This window comes from Watersipora subatra, chromosome 9 (genome assembly GCF_963576615.1).
Source record: "Watersipora subatra chromosome 9, tzWatSuba1.1, whole genome shotgun sequence".
In the NCBI taxonomy this organism is placed as follows: domain Eukaryota; kingdom Metazoa; phylum Bryozoa; class Gymnolaemata; order Cheilostomatida; family Watersiporidae; genus Watersipora; species Watersipora subatra.
This window is the reverse complement of record NC_088716.1, coordinates 12,951,434-12,972,285: the sequence shown is the minus strand read 5'-3', so window position 1 is coordinate 12,972,285 and position 20,852 is coordinate 12,951,434. Positions and strand designations below refer to the sequence as shown.

Sequence of the window (20,852 nt, the reverse complement as noted above, 5' to 3'; positions counted from 1 at the left end):
ATGCTGTTTGCTGGTAATTGTTGCATTTCTATCAAGTTAGACAGGAACCAGTTGCAGAAACTATAGCAACAAATAGAATAGCGGATGAAAAAAACATTTGGAGTTGTCGACTCTTTACATCAGCTTGCGGTAAATTGCATTGGAAGTGCATCGCAGGCTCTCAAATTATTGTTAGTCAGTTTTTAGACATGATACTCAATGTAGGTGGTTTTAAAGTTATTGCCAACCGTACTTATGACGATGAAGATAATTTGACAGCATTGAACTTAATCAACCGGCAGCAGCCACTATTCATTGATGATTCATGAGCCTGTCTGGATGTGCTAGCTGCAAGCATTTGGCATAAATCACACACTAGTTTTCAATTTTTTGTCTTGCTCGGTTCAGATTTCTCAATTTGTTTTACCTAGGCATCCTAAATCTAGGTGAACATACTGACTCATTCACACTATTGATTTGGCAGCAGTATAAGGTGGGATCCTCCGTATTATAGACCAATTCTATAAATTGAATTCAAGTCTGTTGTTGATAGTTCAGGCAATTCAGGTCACTATTCAAATTCCTTAACATTTTATCTCATCAGATGAAATGCATAGCCACACAATGTGATCGCTGGAGAATTTTGTGCAGCATAGCTTATTGTTCCCACTGTTACAACCACTAAAAATATGTCAAATGCTTAAATTTTTAGAGTAAATAACCCAGTGAAAGAACTTGTGTCAACATAGACCCAGAAATCTACCTACCTGACTTACCTGTATGTATTGGAGGTCACAGAATAATATTCCCATTGCTTAATGTTGTAATAATAATTTCTTGACCTTTTTACAAATACAAAAAGAACAGGCTGTTGAATACGCGTATAGTTAAACTCTGAGTGCAGAGTTCAAGATTTGAACATTTACAACACTTTCAAATTATTCATAATATATGTTCAATTTAATTTAAAAAAAAGATGATATGTAACAAAAAGCAGACAACAGATGAATACACTACAGAGCGCACTACGGGGTTCAAAAAGACTGCACTACCAACAGGTACAAGTAAAAGACTTGCTGAGTAGAGAGTAACATATAAAAAGGGAGAATTGAGGCCGAGTTTATCTAAAAATTGATAAGCATGGCTGAGCCGTGCTCCTTGATGAAATCCTTGCCAATGACGGCGGAGGCGCAGGCAAAAGCAAACTCTGTCGCAGTTCCAGGGCCTCTGCTTGTGATAACATGGCCATCGATGGAGACACGTTCTTGACTGTACTTGTATCCTGCAAAAGTCATGAGAATTCAGCTTAACCAACTGCTGAAGCTAATCAAATACTTGAAAGGTTTGTCATGAAGTTTGATATTTAAAAGTTGACTTGCAACAGAATTCCCATTACAGTTTATTTGGTATCAAAATATTCACCATGTCTTACTCTGTTGTAGGTGCCAAATATGTGGAAATGTGATTACAAGCTCTTGAAAGCTCAAAAACGAACAGTTCATCGCAGCCATTCCGAAACCATCGTAGATTGGAATTTATCATTGGAATCATCAGATAGGAATATCAACTGATCTGCTTACAGACCATCAACCAATCAAGAATATACTAACATAATTTGTATTAAACTATACAATATTATTTTACTAAAAAATAATAATATATTTTATTAATACTATAAATTGAAAGTCAGCGTATTCAGTACTATTTCAGTACACAGTTTATTTCTCTGACGTTGTCATGATAGTTTGATTATTGTCGTCACGTGATGTTCTCATGTGAATTGAAAGGCCAATAAAAAGCTCAATATAAACTTATCGTAGCACTAGTTTATGACAAACGCTTCGGGTTTTACCGAAGACCCCAAATCAAATATAGATCCTCGCTACTTTACAGTTTTGTTTTGGCTTGATCTCATCGTCATGTCGTAATCTGATCATGTGACCCAATACTTCGAAAATAATTTTTGCAGCACTTTTCGATTATCACAGGTGACCAACAGGCTCGTCATGATTATCAGACAATGATATGCCCTCCTTCGAGCTAAGGTTAAAAAGTTTAACGAATTTTTACGGTAAGTTATAAGATATCACTGCTAAAAGTGACAGCCTTGCAATGACGATAAAACAGATGCGTAAGAACAATAGACATGGTTTTATTGAATGCGTGAAGTATATTTGTGAAAACATTTCGACGAATAAGGATGCACGAAAATGTAACAGAAACCATTTACCACAACTACGTCACATTTGAGCCGTTTTGGAAAGAGAATCCAGACTACGGTGGTCTCGTGCGGCTGCGATTAACTGTTCGTTTTTGAGCTTTTAAGAGCTTATAATCACATTCCCACATATTTTGCACCTACAACACAACAGAGTAAGACACGACGAATCTTTTGATATCAAATAACTGTAATGTGAATTTTGTTGCAGGTTAACCTTTAAAGTTATTAGAGTATATATCATTAGAGTTATTCATGTGTCAACGATTTTAGTTACAGACAAATTAAACCAAACCGTCCATTCCACTGAACTCCGTAAATTCCACTGGATAATGAAAACGTAAGTTGTTATTGAACATCTTTGTTGTCATTAGAACTATGACTGTTGGTAACCATGACTATTGGTAGCCATGACTATTGGTAAGCATGACTATTGGTAAGCATGACTATTGGTCACCATGACTATTGCTAAGCATGACTATTGGTCACCATGACTATTGGTAACCATGACTATTGGTAGCCATGACGATTGGTAACCATGACTATTGGTAAGCATGACTATTGGTAACCATGACTATTGGTAAGCGTGACTATTGGTAAGCATGACTATTGGTAAGCATGACTATTGGTAAGCATGACTATTGGTAAGCATGACTATTATTACCATGACTATTGGTAAGCATGACTATTGGTAAGCATGACTATTGGTAAGCATGACTATTGGTAAGCATGACTGTTGGTAACCATGACTATTATTACCATGACTATTGGTAAGCATGGCTATTGGTAAGTATGACTATTGGTAAGCATGACTATTGGTAAGCATGACTATTGGTAAGCATGACTATTGGTAAGCATGACTATTGGTAACCATGACTATTGGTAACCATGACTATTGGTAGCCATCCATGACTATTATTGGTAGCCATGACTATTGGTAACAACAGTGAATAGAAAGTATAGTCATTGATAGCTATAAACTTTTTTCCATTGAACTGATAACTCCTAAACTAGGTGTCAATAATGTAGAAAAAAGAGCTGATCAGTTTGCATCTTCGCCTACTAACAAAGAAAGACAAATTTTTTGCAATATAATCAATTGTCATTTATATTATAATACTGAAAAGTGATTTTTACGTTTTGCTTTCTTTTAAAACATGCCGCTTATGGCTTTATTGAAGGCAGGTTACCATAAAACCTTTAATTGAACGCCATGGTGCTCTATTTTTCAGTCCTTCCCCTATGGTGGTGGTCAAATAAAGGGGGGTGGTTTCAAATAGCAGCTAGCGTTGTATTTTTTCAAATAGTGTCATAACTTTGGGACGATTGATTTAATCCTTTCACGGGCGAAGCAAATGTCACCTATATTTTGCACGCTCCTTCAAGCAACCTTTACCCTTTTGGATGCAATAAATTTGCTAACTTACCTTCAACTTGTCGTAATCTCTAAATAAATACGCGTTGGGAATCAGGGAAATACCTATACCAGTTGATATCTATTGCTTGCAATTAACCTGCGATGATACTATAACCTGTGTAATTTGTTAGAGCTTTCAATTTTTTATTTCATACTGAATTTGAAGGCATATTATTACTTTATAACTATATTTAACAGTGTTGCATAAAGCTCATTGCATTTATTGGTATGTTTGCCACAGTTTACATCCAAAACTGGCTTTTTATGTGCAATAGAAGGGTAGTTATGAGCATCGATCCATTGTGAGCCGAATTATAATCATTGTAAGGATGTTATCAAGTAATATGCTATCAATCTTCAAAGTTATAAGTTATATAACAATAATAATACTGCTACAAATATATATTCAAGAACAAGTGAATCCTTGAATTATTGCTAGCAATTTCATGCATAATTCATTTTAATCACTCATTTAAAAATTTTTTTGTTAATTTAGGATATAAGTTAACTAAGACTCGATTTGTTACTATAAGTGGTAATGCAACTATTCTACAAATTGAATGGTTAAATTTATGTATAATTTACATTGAACATGAAATAATTTGCTAGTTCAACTACTAATGCAATTCTTATGGAAGGCAAGTGGGTAATAAGATTCACAGCAAAAACTAAATCAACTAAGAATTGTCAAAATCTCCTGTAACTGCAAATAATATGTACATCTTTATTGGTCAATATGCAAGATAACACAAAATGTTAAAAAAAGAGGTAGTTGAACTAATTGAAACATACATATTTCGTAAAAGGTTTCTTAATCATAATTGTCTACTAATCAAAGAAGACCACTGAAGGACACAGGTTGATGAGGAAACAGCAGACGTGTACAATTTTATCAATAGTCGGAACAGGTCTCTACGCTTTAGGAAGTCCATAGGTATTGTTCTATCTATAATGCCAAATTTTTTGGCATACAAAACCGATGACTTGTTTGACATGAATGCGAACATTAGCAATTTTGCGGGTTGCCTCTACATACATTGGATGTAGCTGGGATTTGCCTTTAGTAAAAGCCGGAATGGCTAATTCAGCTTAATAAAAGCTATCAACTATCTGTCAACTAGCTGTCAGCTAGCATCACTACGTCGCTTGGCAAAAGATTTTCCAAAATTCCGGATTTCTCAGTTATATGTTTATCCGATGTGCGCCCATCCCAACCGGTAGAAATACAAGTGATGGTACACTGTGAGGCAATACCAATCAAATATTCTACGGAGGGATGTTTATAATTTTGAATATGTATAGACTTTGCTGAGCGGGGCTGACTGGGTTTTTCAATTTTCAACTTCAAACAATCTAAAATTGCAGCAACTTTCTTAGCAAAATATTTTCTGAATGACATGGCATTGATATTGGCAAACATTGTCTTTCGGGCCATTTAAAAAAAAACTTAGTCTGACATACAAAAGATCGAGTACAGAATGGAATCATTTTTGAACAGTCAATAGTGATATATCAAGTTGGTATGCTATATCTTGAAAACAATAATTTAATCGGAACTTAGTCAGGCGTAGCATTAATTGATTTTCATTTGAAAAAACATTTTGACAAATTACTCAATTGGTTTTGAATTAAATCAAATACGACTTTCAGTTTCCAAATCAGGCAGTCCTGTATAAAAATCTCCAATTTAACATTTTTTTTCAAAAGTAAAAATACTAGTCCTTTTTTTGAAAAATTTATTTTTCTAGCGGACATCAGCCTCTAATAGACAAGCCTTAGTCATTTTCAATGTTTTCAATAAAATCTAATGTCAGATCTGTTTGAGTAGCTGCCTCAGTAATAAATACGGAACAGTCAGTTTGTGTCTCTCTTTCACATGTAGTAGTTACCAATTTTGCATGTGCTTCTACATTGTCTTTTATATGTGTGGTGTGTAAACTCGTTGCATAGTCATGTTCTTGGACGATGTTTTTATCAGCAAAGCGTGGTTTCTTGAGAGCCAACAACGATGATATGGCATCCGCTTCTTTTATTTTGCATACCCGTTGTTTGCTACGATGATACCTTGCGTGTGATGACTTTGACATAGTATCTGCGTGCCCCAAAGCAATCGTTGGTAGCCATGACGGATTATTTCTGTCATATAGATATGCATTTTCACCTACAACAGCAAAAGCAAACTGCATACAGATGATACGTTAACCGTATACAGGCCTGCCAACCCAAGAGTGGGGCAATGCTTGAGATTTGGTTTTGGAGCAATAGACGTATTAATGATAGTGTATATATATATATATATATATATATAAATATACAATAGTGGAAATGGGGCGAAAATCTCACGCATTTTCATTTTTTCTTAGGTGTGATTGCTTGAGTCTCACGCCCAATGCGTGAGAGTTGGCAGGCCTGACCGTAAATATATACCGGTGTTTGTTTGTAAATAATATTCACAAACAAACAACGATGGATAACACATTTGTATAATTAAACGTACATATACAAACTCATTGCTACGAGATAAAACTGCTTCCTGTCATAAAACAAACTAGCACCTACCTCCAACAAAGTGTGTTGAACAAACGCGTGTTCTATCCCATTTATCCTCCGAGGTGATATCTTTTCGACGGATTGCTGCCTTCCAAAGTCGTCTTCGATCTTCTGATAATTTCTTTGTCTCTTCTCCTTGATGCAGAATAACTTTTGGCACCTTGAAATATCGAATATGTCTTTCTCTGTTGCTGCGGTTGGAGCAACCAACGATGCCGCAATTTACTGGCATTTCCACTTTAAAATTATTTACAGAAGCTTCATGTTTTTGACGGTAGGTTGTCCTCAAAGATGGCGGACCGCGATGATTCAGTCCCGCACTCACGAGAGAAACACGAACACGAAAAAAACACGAACGATTTAGGTATCTTTTACAAGAGTTGTCTGCTCCACATAGGCTGAAAAGACAACTTTTCGACTAGTTGCTAATCAACTCTGTTGACCCTTTATGAATGAAGTTAAAGGTTGACTTGCAACAAAATTCGCATTACAGTTATTTAGTATCAAAAGATTCACCATGTCTTACTCTGCTGTGTGGTAGGTGCCAAATATGTGGAAATGTGATTACAAGCTCTTAAAAGCTCAAAATATGAACAGTTAATCATAGCCACACGAGACCGCCGCAGTTTTTTCTTTCCAAAACAGCTTAAATGGGATGTAATTGTAACTCTGTCGCTGCCATGAGCTGATGTATTGGCTAATCAATAGGGTTTCACTTTTCTTTTCATTACAAAGCCCACACATTAGCTAAACCAATCAAATTTTGTCTCCAATGAAACAACCTTGTTGCCATTTACGTGCAACCAATCAAAAACCTTTTTGCTAAGCAATTCCATTGCTACTTATTTTCCAAAACAGGAAAACCAAACTGCTATCATTATATAACAAATTCACCACATTCGTTAAACGCAAAGGAAATGTCAGAGATTATTGTGAGAGTGGGATTCACTAAAGACTCTGTACTTATCATGAAGAAAATTTGTTCTGAATAAGATGCAATTTACAGTAAAACAATATCTGCATTCATTCTCGAGATATTGCATAAATACTAGTGATATTTCGAATTGTCGAAAATCCGTTTGAACTAATTTGGTTAGAATAACGGTTTTAGCGCAGTAACGAAAGAGTTAAAAGTATGAAGCCATATTATACATATATTCGACGAATGTCCGACATTGCACTGGTATTAAAAACAGCTTATAAACCATAGACCTATTAACTATACTTAATAGGTCTATGTTATGAAAAGTAGCAGGTGATGTAGTTGTCATTGGTTAACTTGAGTAAGCTAGTACACGTATCGCTAAACTTACTACTAAGAGCCGTGAGAGTAAGCTTTAGCGACATTGTGCGTAAAACAGATTCGCTATGCGTATTTTAACCCAGATAATTACTATCTGCCCAATGAATTTATTGTATCCCAGTACCTTAATGGGTTAGCTTGTCACCCTCCCTGTGAACAGAAGGTTCTGAGATCAAACCCTCTGCGATACCGAATTTTCATTGCTAGATTAAATTGCTATAACTGGACATAAGGTGTACAAAAAGACAAACATACAAACACTGAGATTTATGTATTTAGATGTAAGATATAATTATCTTATATTTATATATATATAATATACACAACTCTGCTAGTTGTGTATATTCAAACTAGACGATACCTATGAACCTTATGGTACGAACTGCCCATAGTAATGTTACATTTTATTGCAGATCATAACTATCGTAAAACATCTATTCGAATGCCACCTCCATTTGGCTGCCACCTGAAAGGAGGGTTGAAAAATAGAACGCCACCTCCATTTGAACGCCACCTTCATTTGACCGCCACTTTGACATTATTTGATCTTTACGAGCCCATAACATCAACTGATCAGGAGAAAAGTTTCCACAAAATCGTATTAATAATAAATCGTTTATATTAATAATAATTAACTTTCTCATTTGCAAATCCAAAGCTTTTCGTTGTTTGTATTAAAACTTTGAAAGCAACACCATAGCAATAATCGATAGCGGTCTCAGGCTGGTAGTAGTTCTCTGTTTAACGCCGTCTTTCTACTTCAAAGTAGTGTACATATATACAAAAACGGCTTAAATTTACGATGGTAGATAGAACTTTGAAAGCAACGCCATTAAAATAACTACCAACTGCCTCAGGCTAATAGTAGTTCCTTGTTTAACGCGGTTTTGATACTTTGATGTGTATGAAAAACAGTTCAGCAATTACGATGGAACTTGTAACCCAATTTTGAGGCCAAAACTTTTGCTTAGCATGCGTGTTCAAACTGTACGGGTGGCTAAAATCTTTCCTTTATTTCCATGAAAACTTGAAAAGTGTATTTGAATTCTAAATATTTTAAAGCGCAGAAAGATTAAGATGATAAAACAGAAAGCATCATTATTATTATTATTTACAAAACAGCCTTCAGTTCTGCACTTTCCTGTTAAAGTATTTTACCTGCATCTTCAAGGACGGCCTGAAAGGTTGGATGACTTGTAACTACCCTCTCCTTAGCCACACCGTGAGCCGCAAAGTTTGAAGGGCCGGCGCATATCGCACCGATTATACGATTATTCTCATCCTGTGCTCTCAGTATTTCTCCGACGAGAGAGCTCTAGATAAAGAGGTAGAAAGTGTCAGCCAACCTTCTGTTAGAAATTCTATAAATTTTGTGAATGATGCGTTTTCCGAACACGCACCACATGCCCCCGCATATAAGCCTATCTCGCATGTACATGTAAGCAGACCCTAGAAAAACAAACCTGTAGTAAAAAAACTTATAAGAATTCGCATATAAGTTGACCATATAAATTGTGCCAAAGCAAAAGGTTGCGAAAATGGAGCGGCTTTCACAAGCTTTGTACAAAACGTTTCTGATTGGTGAGTACATGTATAATTAGCCAATCGTATGTCCCCTTAATCGAAAGAAAACAATCATCTGTTTGCGTTGAGCAAATTGACAACACGTTTGCATCTCACGCTGACCTTTGTTTCGCTTTGCGAAAACACATTTTCCCACGACCACACGAGCGGAGCGGAAGTGTGGGAGTTTTATGATAAATGCATGCGCACACAACTTACGAAAATTATTCATCAACAATGAGACGAACCCTCGTCAAGAAATTTCATCAAAAAATTTAAGCATCGGAATTTAAAGTCGTTAAAGTATAATAACGATACAAAACACATTTAAACCTATTTAAATATGTTACCAAGTCTTTGTAAACCAACGATAATATCTTAAAACTTACCCATCTGATCGGATTATACACAACTAGACAGATTAATTTGAACGAAAATTGCCACAAAGAGTTTGAAAAGCACGGTTTAATAAAAGTTAAGACCGAAAATTGAAACGCCAATAAAGCCGTGCGACCGATTGTAGAACTATTTAGCAGTGCGCATTTCACGATAAAACCGTGCTCATTTCATCAGTCTATGGCATTTTTCACTTGTAATCGAAGGTTTCTGTAATAAACGTAGACCGTTTGAGGCGTAGACCGATTTACAGGTACGAAATTGTGGTACACAGTTTATCAGCCTGTGTTTTTTGTCCAATCACCGAAGGTTTCATTATTTGAAACGTTAACCGAAATTCTTTACAACTTATGTACAAGCTAGGGCCGAACTACAACGCCCCTTCATGGCGAGAACATTTTTTATTTTACTAGTTTTATACGCGTGAATGCTCTTACTCGCTTTCTGTTAAAGATCGCTTATCAAAACCATTCCACATTCAACGCAACCAACTTTAAAACTGTGTATAGTACACAGTAGCTTGCCATTTTACTTCTAATTTTGCATTTCAGAGTTATAATAAACATATTTTTTTATTGTTGTTGAATTACATACATTACAGTAAATTAGGCCTACAGCTTTATAACACTTTAATAACAGCTTTTATTTTGCTGCAGTTTGCAGAAATCTTCGAGACGCATGAACGCTCATAGGTTTTCTATTATTGCTGTATTACTATATTAACAATATTGGTTATTTTAATAATATCAGTGCATTTTACTTATAAGATTGGCCAACATTGCATTTCTCCTATTGCAAGGGAGAGATATAAACGTGTAATATTTTCCTTTCATTGTTGTTGTTTGTCATGACCAAACACTTTTTAAATAAATTTTCTAAAAACCTATATAAATACCACTTCTCGATATTGCTACCTATTACGTTTGGAAATGTAATCAAAATTGTGTATTGTTTTTCTATTATTACTATATTAATAAAATTGATTATTCTAAGAATATCAGTGCATTTTACTTCTAATATTGGCCAATATTGCATTTCTCCTATTGCAGGGGGAAAATATAAACATCTTTTCCATTCATTATTGCTTATTGTTGTATATAATAACACCCACACCCAGTACATTACAGCTACCATTGCAGTTATCCTATTGCACTGCAGAGCCATTTGATTGCTAATATTGCATTTCTCAACCATCAGTACCCTTTATTTTTTTGCCAGTATCTCTGGCCATCTCTTTGGTCGTGGGCTGTATGACAGTGGAATTTCTAGTTATAGCTATTTTACTCTGTCTTTCAGACGCATTACCGCTGCATAAGTTTGACAAATTGTAGATCAATGGACTTCTGATGGTCCTCTTTCGGGTAATAGTGATAGTAGCTATAGTAATAATAATAATAGTAACTATACTAATAGTAATATGGGTAATTTGTCTGACTCGGAACACGCTCAACTCGTCTGCTACGATAGTGTGAAGAGGACAAAAAAATGTCCCAAACTGATTCTGCAACACATTAGTGATCATTTTATGGCGTCAGAGGATGTACAATTTTATGCTAATTAATTTGGTCAAATTTTATGACAATTTATATGTGTCAATGTCAAATATTTGGTTTTACTGAATACTTAATTTTCTACATAGCAGACTATTTAGTAGCGAAAAAGCTAATGGTAGTGATAACCATTATTGTTATGTTGAAATTTTAAAAACAAAGTTGAGTTAATAAAGGTTTGAACAGAAATTGTCAAAGTTAGCATAATGCCATTTCGTTTGATTTTAATCAGAGTTACAAGCATATAAACCAGAACCCTTAGTTTGGTGAAAAAAATTTTGTGTTCTAGAATCGGCTTATATGCGGGAATATACAGTAGCGACATGTCTAGCATCAACCATGACGACAAAAATAATCGAAAGGTGAGGACACCTTCAAACACTTTTGATGATGATAAGAAGGGAGAGATTATGAGATGATAACCTCCATCGCGCCTACAAAAGACTTAATATATGAATTTATCCCACGACCAAACAAGAGCGAAGTGATTGATTGGGAGATTTATGATAAATGCACATGTGCACACAACTCCCGAAAAATTATCCGTTAACGGTCGTCCCCAAACCCTTGTTACGAAATCCTATCAACAAATTTAACTATTTTTCAGTAAAGCCGTTTAAGTATAATAATGATACAAAACGCATATAAACCTATTTAAATATGTTACCAAGCCTTTGAAAGGTTACCGCAAATTCCTAAAACCAACCCATCTGATCGGATTATACATAAATAGACAGATTAATTCTGCCAAAGATCGCCACAAAACGCTTGAAAAGCTTGGTTTATTAATAGTTTTGACTGACCTACGAAACGCCAATAAAGCCGTGCGACAGATAGTTGAACTATTTAGCAGTGCGCAATTCAGCACGAGAAAAACATGCTCATTTCACCAGTCTATGGCATTGTTTAATTGCCAAGAAGGTTTGTGTACTGTTTGAGACTGTTTGAGGCATAAACCGACTTACAGGTATGAAAATGTGGTACACAGTTTGTCAGCCTACGTTTTTGTCCAATTACCGAAAGTTTTTCAAATTATCGAACATCAGCCAGATTTCTTTACATCTTATCTACAAGGTAGAGCGTTACTACAACTCTTGTCTAATAGTACCACAAACTAATACCAATAAGACAATAAAATTTAGTTCGAATTTAGATTTCATAACATAGTGTTTAAAAATGACAGTTGCTGATACAGTTAGTTTCAGTATCAAAACATACAGTCTCATAGCTACGTACATTCTAAACACAATACAATGCATTCTGGGTTATCAACAAAGGTTGCCAAATGACCTCACCTCCGCCAGCTTCTTCTGACTGGTAGGATTGCCTCCTGGTACCACCACCAAATCAAATTTTTCTGAGGCAACATCAGACAGAGCAGCATCAGGTGTGATGATGACGTTACGACTGCACTTGACTGGTTTACCACCCTCAACACCAGCAATAGTTACTGCAATCTACAAAGGGATGTTTCTGATTGATAGCCTGGTAGATGGAATAAAGTTATCGGATAGAAATTGGATCATAAAAACATGTTCTTAGTAGTTAGTTGAAGTGATAGAGACCTCAGCACGACGGAGGACATCAGCTGTGATGACAGTTTCCATCTCCTCGGCACCCTCTGCTAGAAATATGATCGCTGTAGCCATTTTCTACAATCAGAACATCTTCCATGCTATCAAACCTCGACTTTCGATCAACTTTGTAAGCAAATTTTCCAATAATTGACATAATTTAAGCAAATATTTGTCTTGATATATGATGTAATTGCCATCATACAATGCCTAAAGTTTCTTTAAACTTTCTATTTCATATATTACAATAAAAAAATTGCAAAAATTTAGAAATGAAATTTAAATTTATATAAATCACATAAGCAAAGTTCATTTAGACTGTGTTTGTAGTAATTTAAAATACGTTGCGCTGTGTATTTTTATTTCTCACCACTGCACCAACGTAACCACCGCACCAACCTTACCAATGCACCAACATAACCACCGCACCATCCTAACCCCCCCACCAACCTAACCACCATTAAAATCAATCATAAAAAATCTCTTTATACTGGTTACTACTTTGTTAAAGCTGTTTTACTGATAATTGATGCTTTTTATGTTTAGATATTTTACACATTTGTATATAGTGTATTTGTTCGAGACTATGTATATATATATATAAATATATAGTCGAGACTATATATATATATATAAATATATAGTCGAGACTATATATATATATATAAATCTCACAGCTTTTGGATAACGATCTTGGTAGCTGTATAATAGACACTAAGTGCCCAATAGTACCTGGTCATCTAATTAACGGCAGTGGTGAAAAGGGCCCAGCAGCTAAGCAGGATGCCGCATCTGCAGCTGAGCCAAATGACACATCTGTTACCAGTACAAGAAGGGGCAGGGCTGTTCGGCCTCACAGGTATACCGAGTTGGATAGATGTTATAGATTATCGAAGAAAACAAAACAAAATCTGAACCGTGATCTGACCGGCTTCTATGGCTGATCCAGGTACGTCGAAGGATGATGGCCCTGGGGGTGGAGATGGTAGTAAATGTACTAAGAAGAGTGATGGTGTAAATGCCGCTACAGTTTTTGGAAAAAAATGGTAAGCTGTATTGTATGATCTGCAGGTGCAACCGCGATCATGTAGCTAGCGAATGTCTCGAGTTTACTTATAACAGGTGCCAAGCTTTCATTCATTTTGTCATAGACTTCAAGGTGCCAAAATGTGGCTTTTGTCACAAATTATTCCATGAGGTCGCTGAATGTGATAAAGGGGCGGCCACATGGTCTCGTGTTAAAACAGAAAATTAAAGTTCCCGGTAGTAATGAGCCTGAAGCTAAGGTTAAAGGTTATACAGCAGCCGTAGCTAGTACTAGTAGGCCAACACAGTCTAATGTGTCTTTAATGGGTGCAGTTAATGATTTTCTATCAAATGTTATTAGTAGGGGACCACCTGATGAGAAAATTTATAGGGAAAGAAAGTTAGAGTTTAAGAGATGTAAAGAGAAAGCTAAGCTTCGGTATGAGAGAGAGATGTAGGCTATTCAGGAGGAACAGAATTATGAATATGAGTTTCAGTTGTCACAAGCTATTCAGAAATCGGTTAATGAGTTGCTTCAAGTGAGAGCCCAATTCCGCGATCACGTACACCTGCAGCCTTGTCTGCGAAAGGTTCCAACGGTCCCAGAAAGGGTGCGCACAGCACAACCCCTGTTTCCCCTCGGAACAGTACATTGCCACCTGTTACATTGCCAAAAGTTATTGTAGCTGAGGCTTCGGCCAACACTGTTTCTGGTGCTGAAGCTTCGTCCGAGGCGAGTGGTGCTGAGGCTTCAGCCGAAGCAAATAATAGCAAGGCTTCGTCCAGGTTAGAGAGAGAGGATGAGTTGTACGAGGCTACTGCCTCCGAAATTGATGAAGAAATGCTTAGTGGGGATACAATGGACATGACTGTAGTGCTTAATGAGCTTCTCGAGACTGTTACAACTGATATTGAAATGAATGATTGCGAGAAGGACCATTTAGAGACAGGCTGCATGTACCACGGCTAAACTGTTATTAACAGTTAACTGCTATAATATGGGAGCCTTGAAATCAGTGGCATGTGTATATACTTAAACTGTGAATATTTTAGCTGGTTATTAGGTATATATGCCTGTGCTAATTTTAATACCAATTTTGATTGCTCCTTGGCGCTAAGGGTGACATAATTTCAGCAAAAGCTAGCATTGCTGATTTCTCTTGAAACACTCCTGACATAAGTAATATTATTTTGGTTTCCTCCATTGTTGTGCTTGATTCAGCTTGAGTGTTAATGCTATACTTGTAATAACTGCTTCTACAATAATCACCTCTGATAACTCATCACTTGCAAACTGTTTCCCCTGTCCTCTAAGGGCAGGGTACATGTTGGATAACTCTATTCTAATGACTTGACTCAAGGTTACAGTTTAAGTTATGTCAAGGTCAAGACCGCTTTTATGCCACTCATAAATGTCAAGGACGCTCTGTGAGAATCTTGAAGGCTAATGGACCGGATGCAACTAGAGACAGTCTTCGGACACATCTTATCCCGAACCTGACCTGGTAAGTTGATAACTCAACAGAGTTGATATCAACTTGAGCACAACGTCAGCTCCTTGTACTAATTCTGATCGCTTGCCATTACCACCCTGATAAACTTCAGTCATGTAATATGCTAGATACTCCTGCCCTACCCCACATTTTGAAGCCCCATGGGTTTGGCTTGCTCTTTATGTACTGCCTACAAGGGCTAGTTTTTCCAGTGTATTGGAACATCTTCTCAGCAATGGACTGGCATTCTTCGGGTTCTACAAGCAGGCACTGTTTTTGAATGGAGTCTATCCAAGGGCGAATTTTCCATAGTTTATATTTTCTCTTCTCATCTTCAGACACTTGAAGATTATCAACAAAGTGCAAGCTGGCAACCAGAAGCTTGAATCGATTTCTGCTCATCACTGTTGGAACTGGTGGGTAAGCTGTTACTGTTTCCCAATACTGGCGAACGCCACTCATCTTCACCAAGCCCATGCAGAAATACATCCCAATTATCTGCTCTATTTCTCGTCATGTCGATTAATTTTTCCGCTTTTTGCAGGCTATAGAGGTTACTGTTTTTACAATGTTCTTGATCATGTCGTCAGTAACAAAATCTCTGTACTGTTATGGATTTGCCAAACTCAGCTATTTCTAATAGACACACGCATCAAGCTATCCTGGGATTAGCGTAGTAATATGTGTTGTATTTGTGGCGAGTCCACTATTTTGATCTGGACAAAAATAAAGGGTTCCGGTCTAAACTGAAATCACGAGTGTTCTGATTTATTAAACTGAATAGTTTCTCTGCTAGAATTAATGCACAACAGCCTCAAACAAATGATCTAACATGATGGCAGCGTAAATAGTTACCCACTCGTCTATTATGGATGGTATTTCGCCTCCGGGTCAGCTTGATTTGAGATCTAAGGACATTGCTAGTGAATGGAGAAAATGGTCCAGGACTTTTGAGGATTATCTTCTAGCTATTGATGTGACTGCAGGGACTTTGGCTGCTGAGAAACGAAAGATAGCTTTGTTTCGCCATGTCGGTGGGGAAGATGTACGTGAAGTGTACAGTCAAATGGAATTCACTAAGGTGGTAGATGGTGAGACTAAGGATATAGATGAGGGTGCAGAAGGCAGGAAATTGAAGGATGTCCTAAAGAGATTCCGTGAGTACTGTAACCCGAGATCTGGCATTGTAGTCTCCAGGTATGAATTCCATAACAGTTCCCAGAATGGTGAGACTGTAGATGTTTATCTCATGAGGCTGAGGCGTTTGGCAGAAAGTTGTGATTTTGGTGATCAACGTGATTCCCTCGTGAGAGACAAGCTGCTGTTCAGACTGGATGATAGCAAGACTATAGAGAAATTGATGAGAGAGTCCGATGAGAAACTTTCGTTAGATTTCGTTATCAGGGCTATTCGAGTAGCTGAGGCAGCTAAGGTGGCAAAGTCGAGTGAGAAATTGTCTGCTGATGTGAATGCGATTGCTCTTGGAGGTAGACCAAAAACAGGTCGTCCAACTAATATGGACCGAAGAAAGGCTAAGGTACACTGCGGAAAGTGTGGGAAAGAGCATTTCTCAAACAGATGCCCTGCGTTTGGTTCTAAGTGCTACAAGTGCAAAGGAAAAAACCACTGGGCTAGTGTTTGCAGAGGTGAACCAGCTGTTGATGAGTTGTCTGAGGATGAGAATAACTCTACTCAAGAGGTCTATTTTGGAGAAATAGTGCAGATAGATAATGTTGACACAGGTTTGTGGTATTCGGTTCTCAATGTTGGTATGAGAGAGAAGTCTAAGCAGTCTGTTAAGTTCAAGCTTGACACTGGTGCGGCGTTGAGTGTATGTGGACCTAGACATGTGATTGGTCAGATGAAACCGACTAACAAAAGGTTATTTGGGCCAGATCGAACACCACTGAAATGTCTGGGAGTTATTAGTTCTCTTGTCGGCACAGGTGATTGTGTTCTTTCAGAAGACATCTACGTGGTCGATAATCAGACTGTACCGCTTCTGAGTAGAAAGGCCTGTGAGAACCTTCAGCTGATTACAGTAGACAAGGAAAAGTGTGCAGTTGAATCGGTGACCGTGAGCAAACAGCTGTTCCGAGGTCTAGGAAAAGTCGCTAGAGAGTATTCTATCACTATGAAAGATGATTCAAAGCCTTTTGCTATCAACGTCCCCCGTCCTGTACCTTTTCCGTTACGCGATAAAGCTAAACTGGCCATAGAAGATATGGTACAGCAGGGTGTAATAACAGCCGTGGAGGAATCAACCCCGTGGGTAGCGCCGATGGTGGTAGTACCCAAACCAGGTCAGGACAAGGTTAGAATTTGCACGGACTATACCAAACTAAACAAGTTTGTTATGAGAGAAATTCACCCCATGGCCACTGTCGAAAATAGTCTGGCTTCTATTGGTCAGGCAAAAATCTTTTCCAAGATCAACGCCAATAGTGGCTTTTGGCAGATTCCGTTGAATGCAGAGTCCAGCAAACTTACAACATTCCTGACTCATCAGGGACGATATCGATATCTTCGGTTACCTCAAGGTCTATGTAGTGCACCAGAAATCTTTCAAGCAGAGATGAGCAGAATACTGAAGGATATAGCAGGCGTAGTCATTCATATGGATGATATTCTTGTGTTTGGTCAGACTAAGGAAGAGCATGACTCGAGGCTGAGAGAGGTTCTGGGTAAAATCGAAAAGGCAGGTCTCACATTGAACGAGTCAAAGTGCGCGTTTGGAGTGAAACATGTGTCTTTTCTGGGGCATCTGATCGATGAGCAAGGTATACATGCTGGCCCTAGAATACAGGGAATTTTGGATTTCCTAACGCCTACCGATGTTAAAAGTGTGAGGAGCTTTCTTGGCCTAGTGAATCAGTATGCCCGGTTTTCCTGCCGCCTAGCAGAGGTGAGCAAACCCATCCGTGAGCTCTTACAGAAAGACATTGTTTGGACATGGGGAAAGGCACAGGATGATGCTTTCCAAGGCATCAAGGAGCTGTTCAAAGAGCCTCCTGTGTTAGCTGCTTACAACTCGCATAGAGAAACCATCATATCGACGGACGCGAGTAATCATGGACTGGGTGCCACTTTGAGTCAAGTTCAGGATGATGGTTCAAGACGATTGGTTGCAGCTGCGAGTCGGTCGTTGTCTGAGACAGAGCAGCGCTATGCTGCTATCGAGAAAGAAGCGCTTGGGGTATTTTGGGCGATGGAAAGGTTTTCACATTACATACTTGGTATGAAGAGTGTGGTTATCGAAACAGACCACAAACCCCTGATCAGTCTCTTTGGCAACAGATTCTTGGACAAGTTACCTCCCCGAATCCAGAGTTTCAAGCTGAGACTGCAACGTTTCCAGTATACTATCTAGCATATTTCTGGTGTTCGTAACTCCTCAGCTGATGTGCTGTCTAGGTTTAGTATCTCAAGAGGAGATGAGGTTGATGAGCTAAGAGAAGAGGAGGCCACACACTTTGTTAACGAAACGGTGGTATTGAACGGTCTGGATAGTCGACTGGAGGAGATGAAGGCTGCTCAGAGGGATGATAAGGGGCTCCAGAAGGTAGTCAGTCTGGTGAAAGATGGATGACCACACTATTTGTCCTCAGTGGACAGCGCTCTGAGACTATACTATGATCGCAAGGAACTTCTAACAGTGAATAAGGGCTTCCTTATGCTTGGAAGTAGGATTGTAGTCCCTCTCTCGGAGCGTTACAGGGTGCTTCAGGACATTCACCAGGGCCATTTGGGAATCACCAAGTGTCAATCTAGAGCGCGGAACAGTGTATGGTGGCCGTCTATGGCCAAGGCTATCGAGGACATGGTATCTCAGTGTCATGTCTGTAAAACTGAGGCTAACAAAGTTGTTGAACCACTGAGACCTATCGCCACTCCTGATAGACCGTGGCAAATAGTAGGAACTGATTTGTTCCAGTTCAAAGGAGCAGTGTACTTACTGGTAGTCGACTATTATTCCAGGTATCCAGAAGTAGCACTCCTCGATGATGGTACTACCTCTAGAAAGATCATCACCCATCTAAAGAGCTTCTTTTCCCGGCATGGGATACCGGATGCAGTAGTCTCGGACAATGGTCCGCAATATGCTAGCACAGAATTCTCCAGTTTCGCTGCAGAGTATAAGTTCACTCATGTCACTAGCAGCCCCCACTATGCCCGTGGTAATGGAGCTGCTGAGCGTGCAGTTCAGACCATAAAGAGGATGCTTCAGAAAGACTCGGATCCATATCTGGCAATGTTGTCATACAGAGCGTCGCCTATCATTGGTGGTTTTTCTCCTGCAGAGCTACTGATGGGTAGAAAGCTCCGAACCACTGTGGTCACCCATCCGGACAACCTAAGACCTCAACTTCCAGACCACGAGGTGTTCAAGGCTAGAAATGATGAGTATAAGGAGAATTCGAAAGCCTGTCACGATGATGCCCACAAAGCCATTCCGCTTCGCCCGGTAAACAAGGATGCTTCGGTGGTAATGAGAGCCACTCGTGGTGAAGGAGTTGTCATCACTCCGTCCGATGATCTCACTAGATCTGCTGTGGTCCAGATGGATAATGGTAGTCGCCTACGACGCAACCGTTCTGATATTATCTCACTGGCTGCTAATCCTGAGACCCCTTCACCTACTGTCACGAGAGTCTCGCGATCCGGTAGAATCGTTAAACCCCCGCCATACCTCTCGGACTATCAGCTTTGATGAGCCGCGCATAGCCAGCACGCTGAGACGTTGAACACAATCAATTCTTCGTTGTTTTATTTTTGTTTATTACCTCCATATTAATCTCGGGGTGAGATGTTGTATTTGTGGCGAGTCCACTATTTTGATCAGGACAAAAATAAAGGGTTCCGGTCTAAACTGAAATCACGAGTGTTCTGATTTATTAAACTGAATAGTTTCTCTGCTAGAATTAATGCACAACAGCCTCAAACAAACAATCTAACAATATGCAAGCCAGCTTTCGTTGAAAGCCAATGGAACACTGTATATAAGGATATGTAAGCCAGTGTAGAGCATGATGGATAAGAATAAGTAACGAAGGAAGATACACTAGTGAGACAGAAGAACAAAGAGCACGAGATACTGTCTACAAGCGACGAAACTATATATGGACATTTGTGAATTATTTGAACATTAACTCATCTCTGTGCAGCTTCAGTTTGCGTAATCAAGAGCCATACTCATTCATCAGTCATCTTGCTTGCAACAATTATTGTTGTGCATGAGAGCTAATACTCATTCAGTATAAGACAGCTTGTAACCAGAACCCACTTAGTAGTGATTGCAAGTGCCGTAAGTCGCTATATTAGCGAGAGGCAAGCGCAAAAATTCACTACAGTACTCCAGAGGAGGCTACGGAGCCATATTAGGTCACTTTTACAACTAAAATCTTGCAAAATAGTTAAATTATGATAAAAGTAGCTTACTGGCCACAAATACACCGTCAAAAATTTATAGCTTACGGAATTTTTATGCAAGCAGAGAGATAATGCAGCTGCTGATGACGCAAAGCTAACCTTACCCAACTCGTCAATGATATCGACTTCTGAAAAAAAATGTTGCAAATTGTCATGTGCGCCACCCAGGTAGTTAGCCTGTGTTCTACACCTCATCGGTGCCAAGCATTAGTATATGGCACCGTGAATCGTTTAAAACTCGGTTGAAGCTTAGGCGTTTATAACCTCATTACCAAAGTTTCACCAAAAGTCGAGGTTCAGTCAACCGACACGCATGTACCATTGGAATATTAAAAACTAAGGGCTAGAGTACC

At 38.4% G+C, this 20,852-nt stretch overlaps 1 protein-coding gene across 2 annotated transcripts; it reads right to left on the bottom strand.

Annotated features, from left to right (window-relative positions):
• Window positions 1-784: 784 nt before the first annotated feature.
• On the bottom strand, window positions 785-20,663 carry LOC137403946 (glutathione-independent glyoxalase DJR-1.1-like). Of its 2 annotated transcripts, none has more exons than XM_068090072.1 (5): window positions 20,604-20,663; window positions 12,542-12,628; window positions 12,272-12,433; window positions 8,626-8,782; window positions 785-1,261 (listed from the first exon to the last, which is right to left on the bottom strand). In XM_068090072.1, the coding sequence occupies exons 1-5, from the start codon at window positions 20,652-20,654 to the stop codon at window positions 1,104-1,106; spliced, it is 615 nt and encodes a 204-aa protein (XP_067946173.1). In that variant the 5' UTR covers window positions 20,655-20,663; the 3' UTR covers window positions 785-1,103. The 2 variants fall into 2 exon arrangements, with proteins under 2 accessions (XP_067946173.1, XP_067946174.1); XM_068090073.1 differs by having other exon boundaries at window positions 20,545-20,631.
• Between the last annotated feature and the right edge of the window lie 189 nt (window positions 20,664-20,852).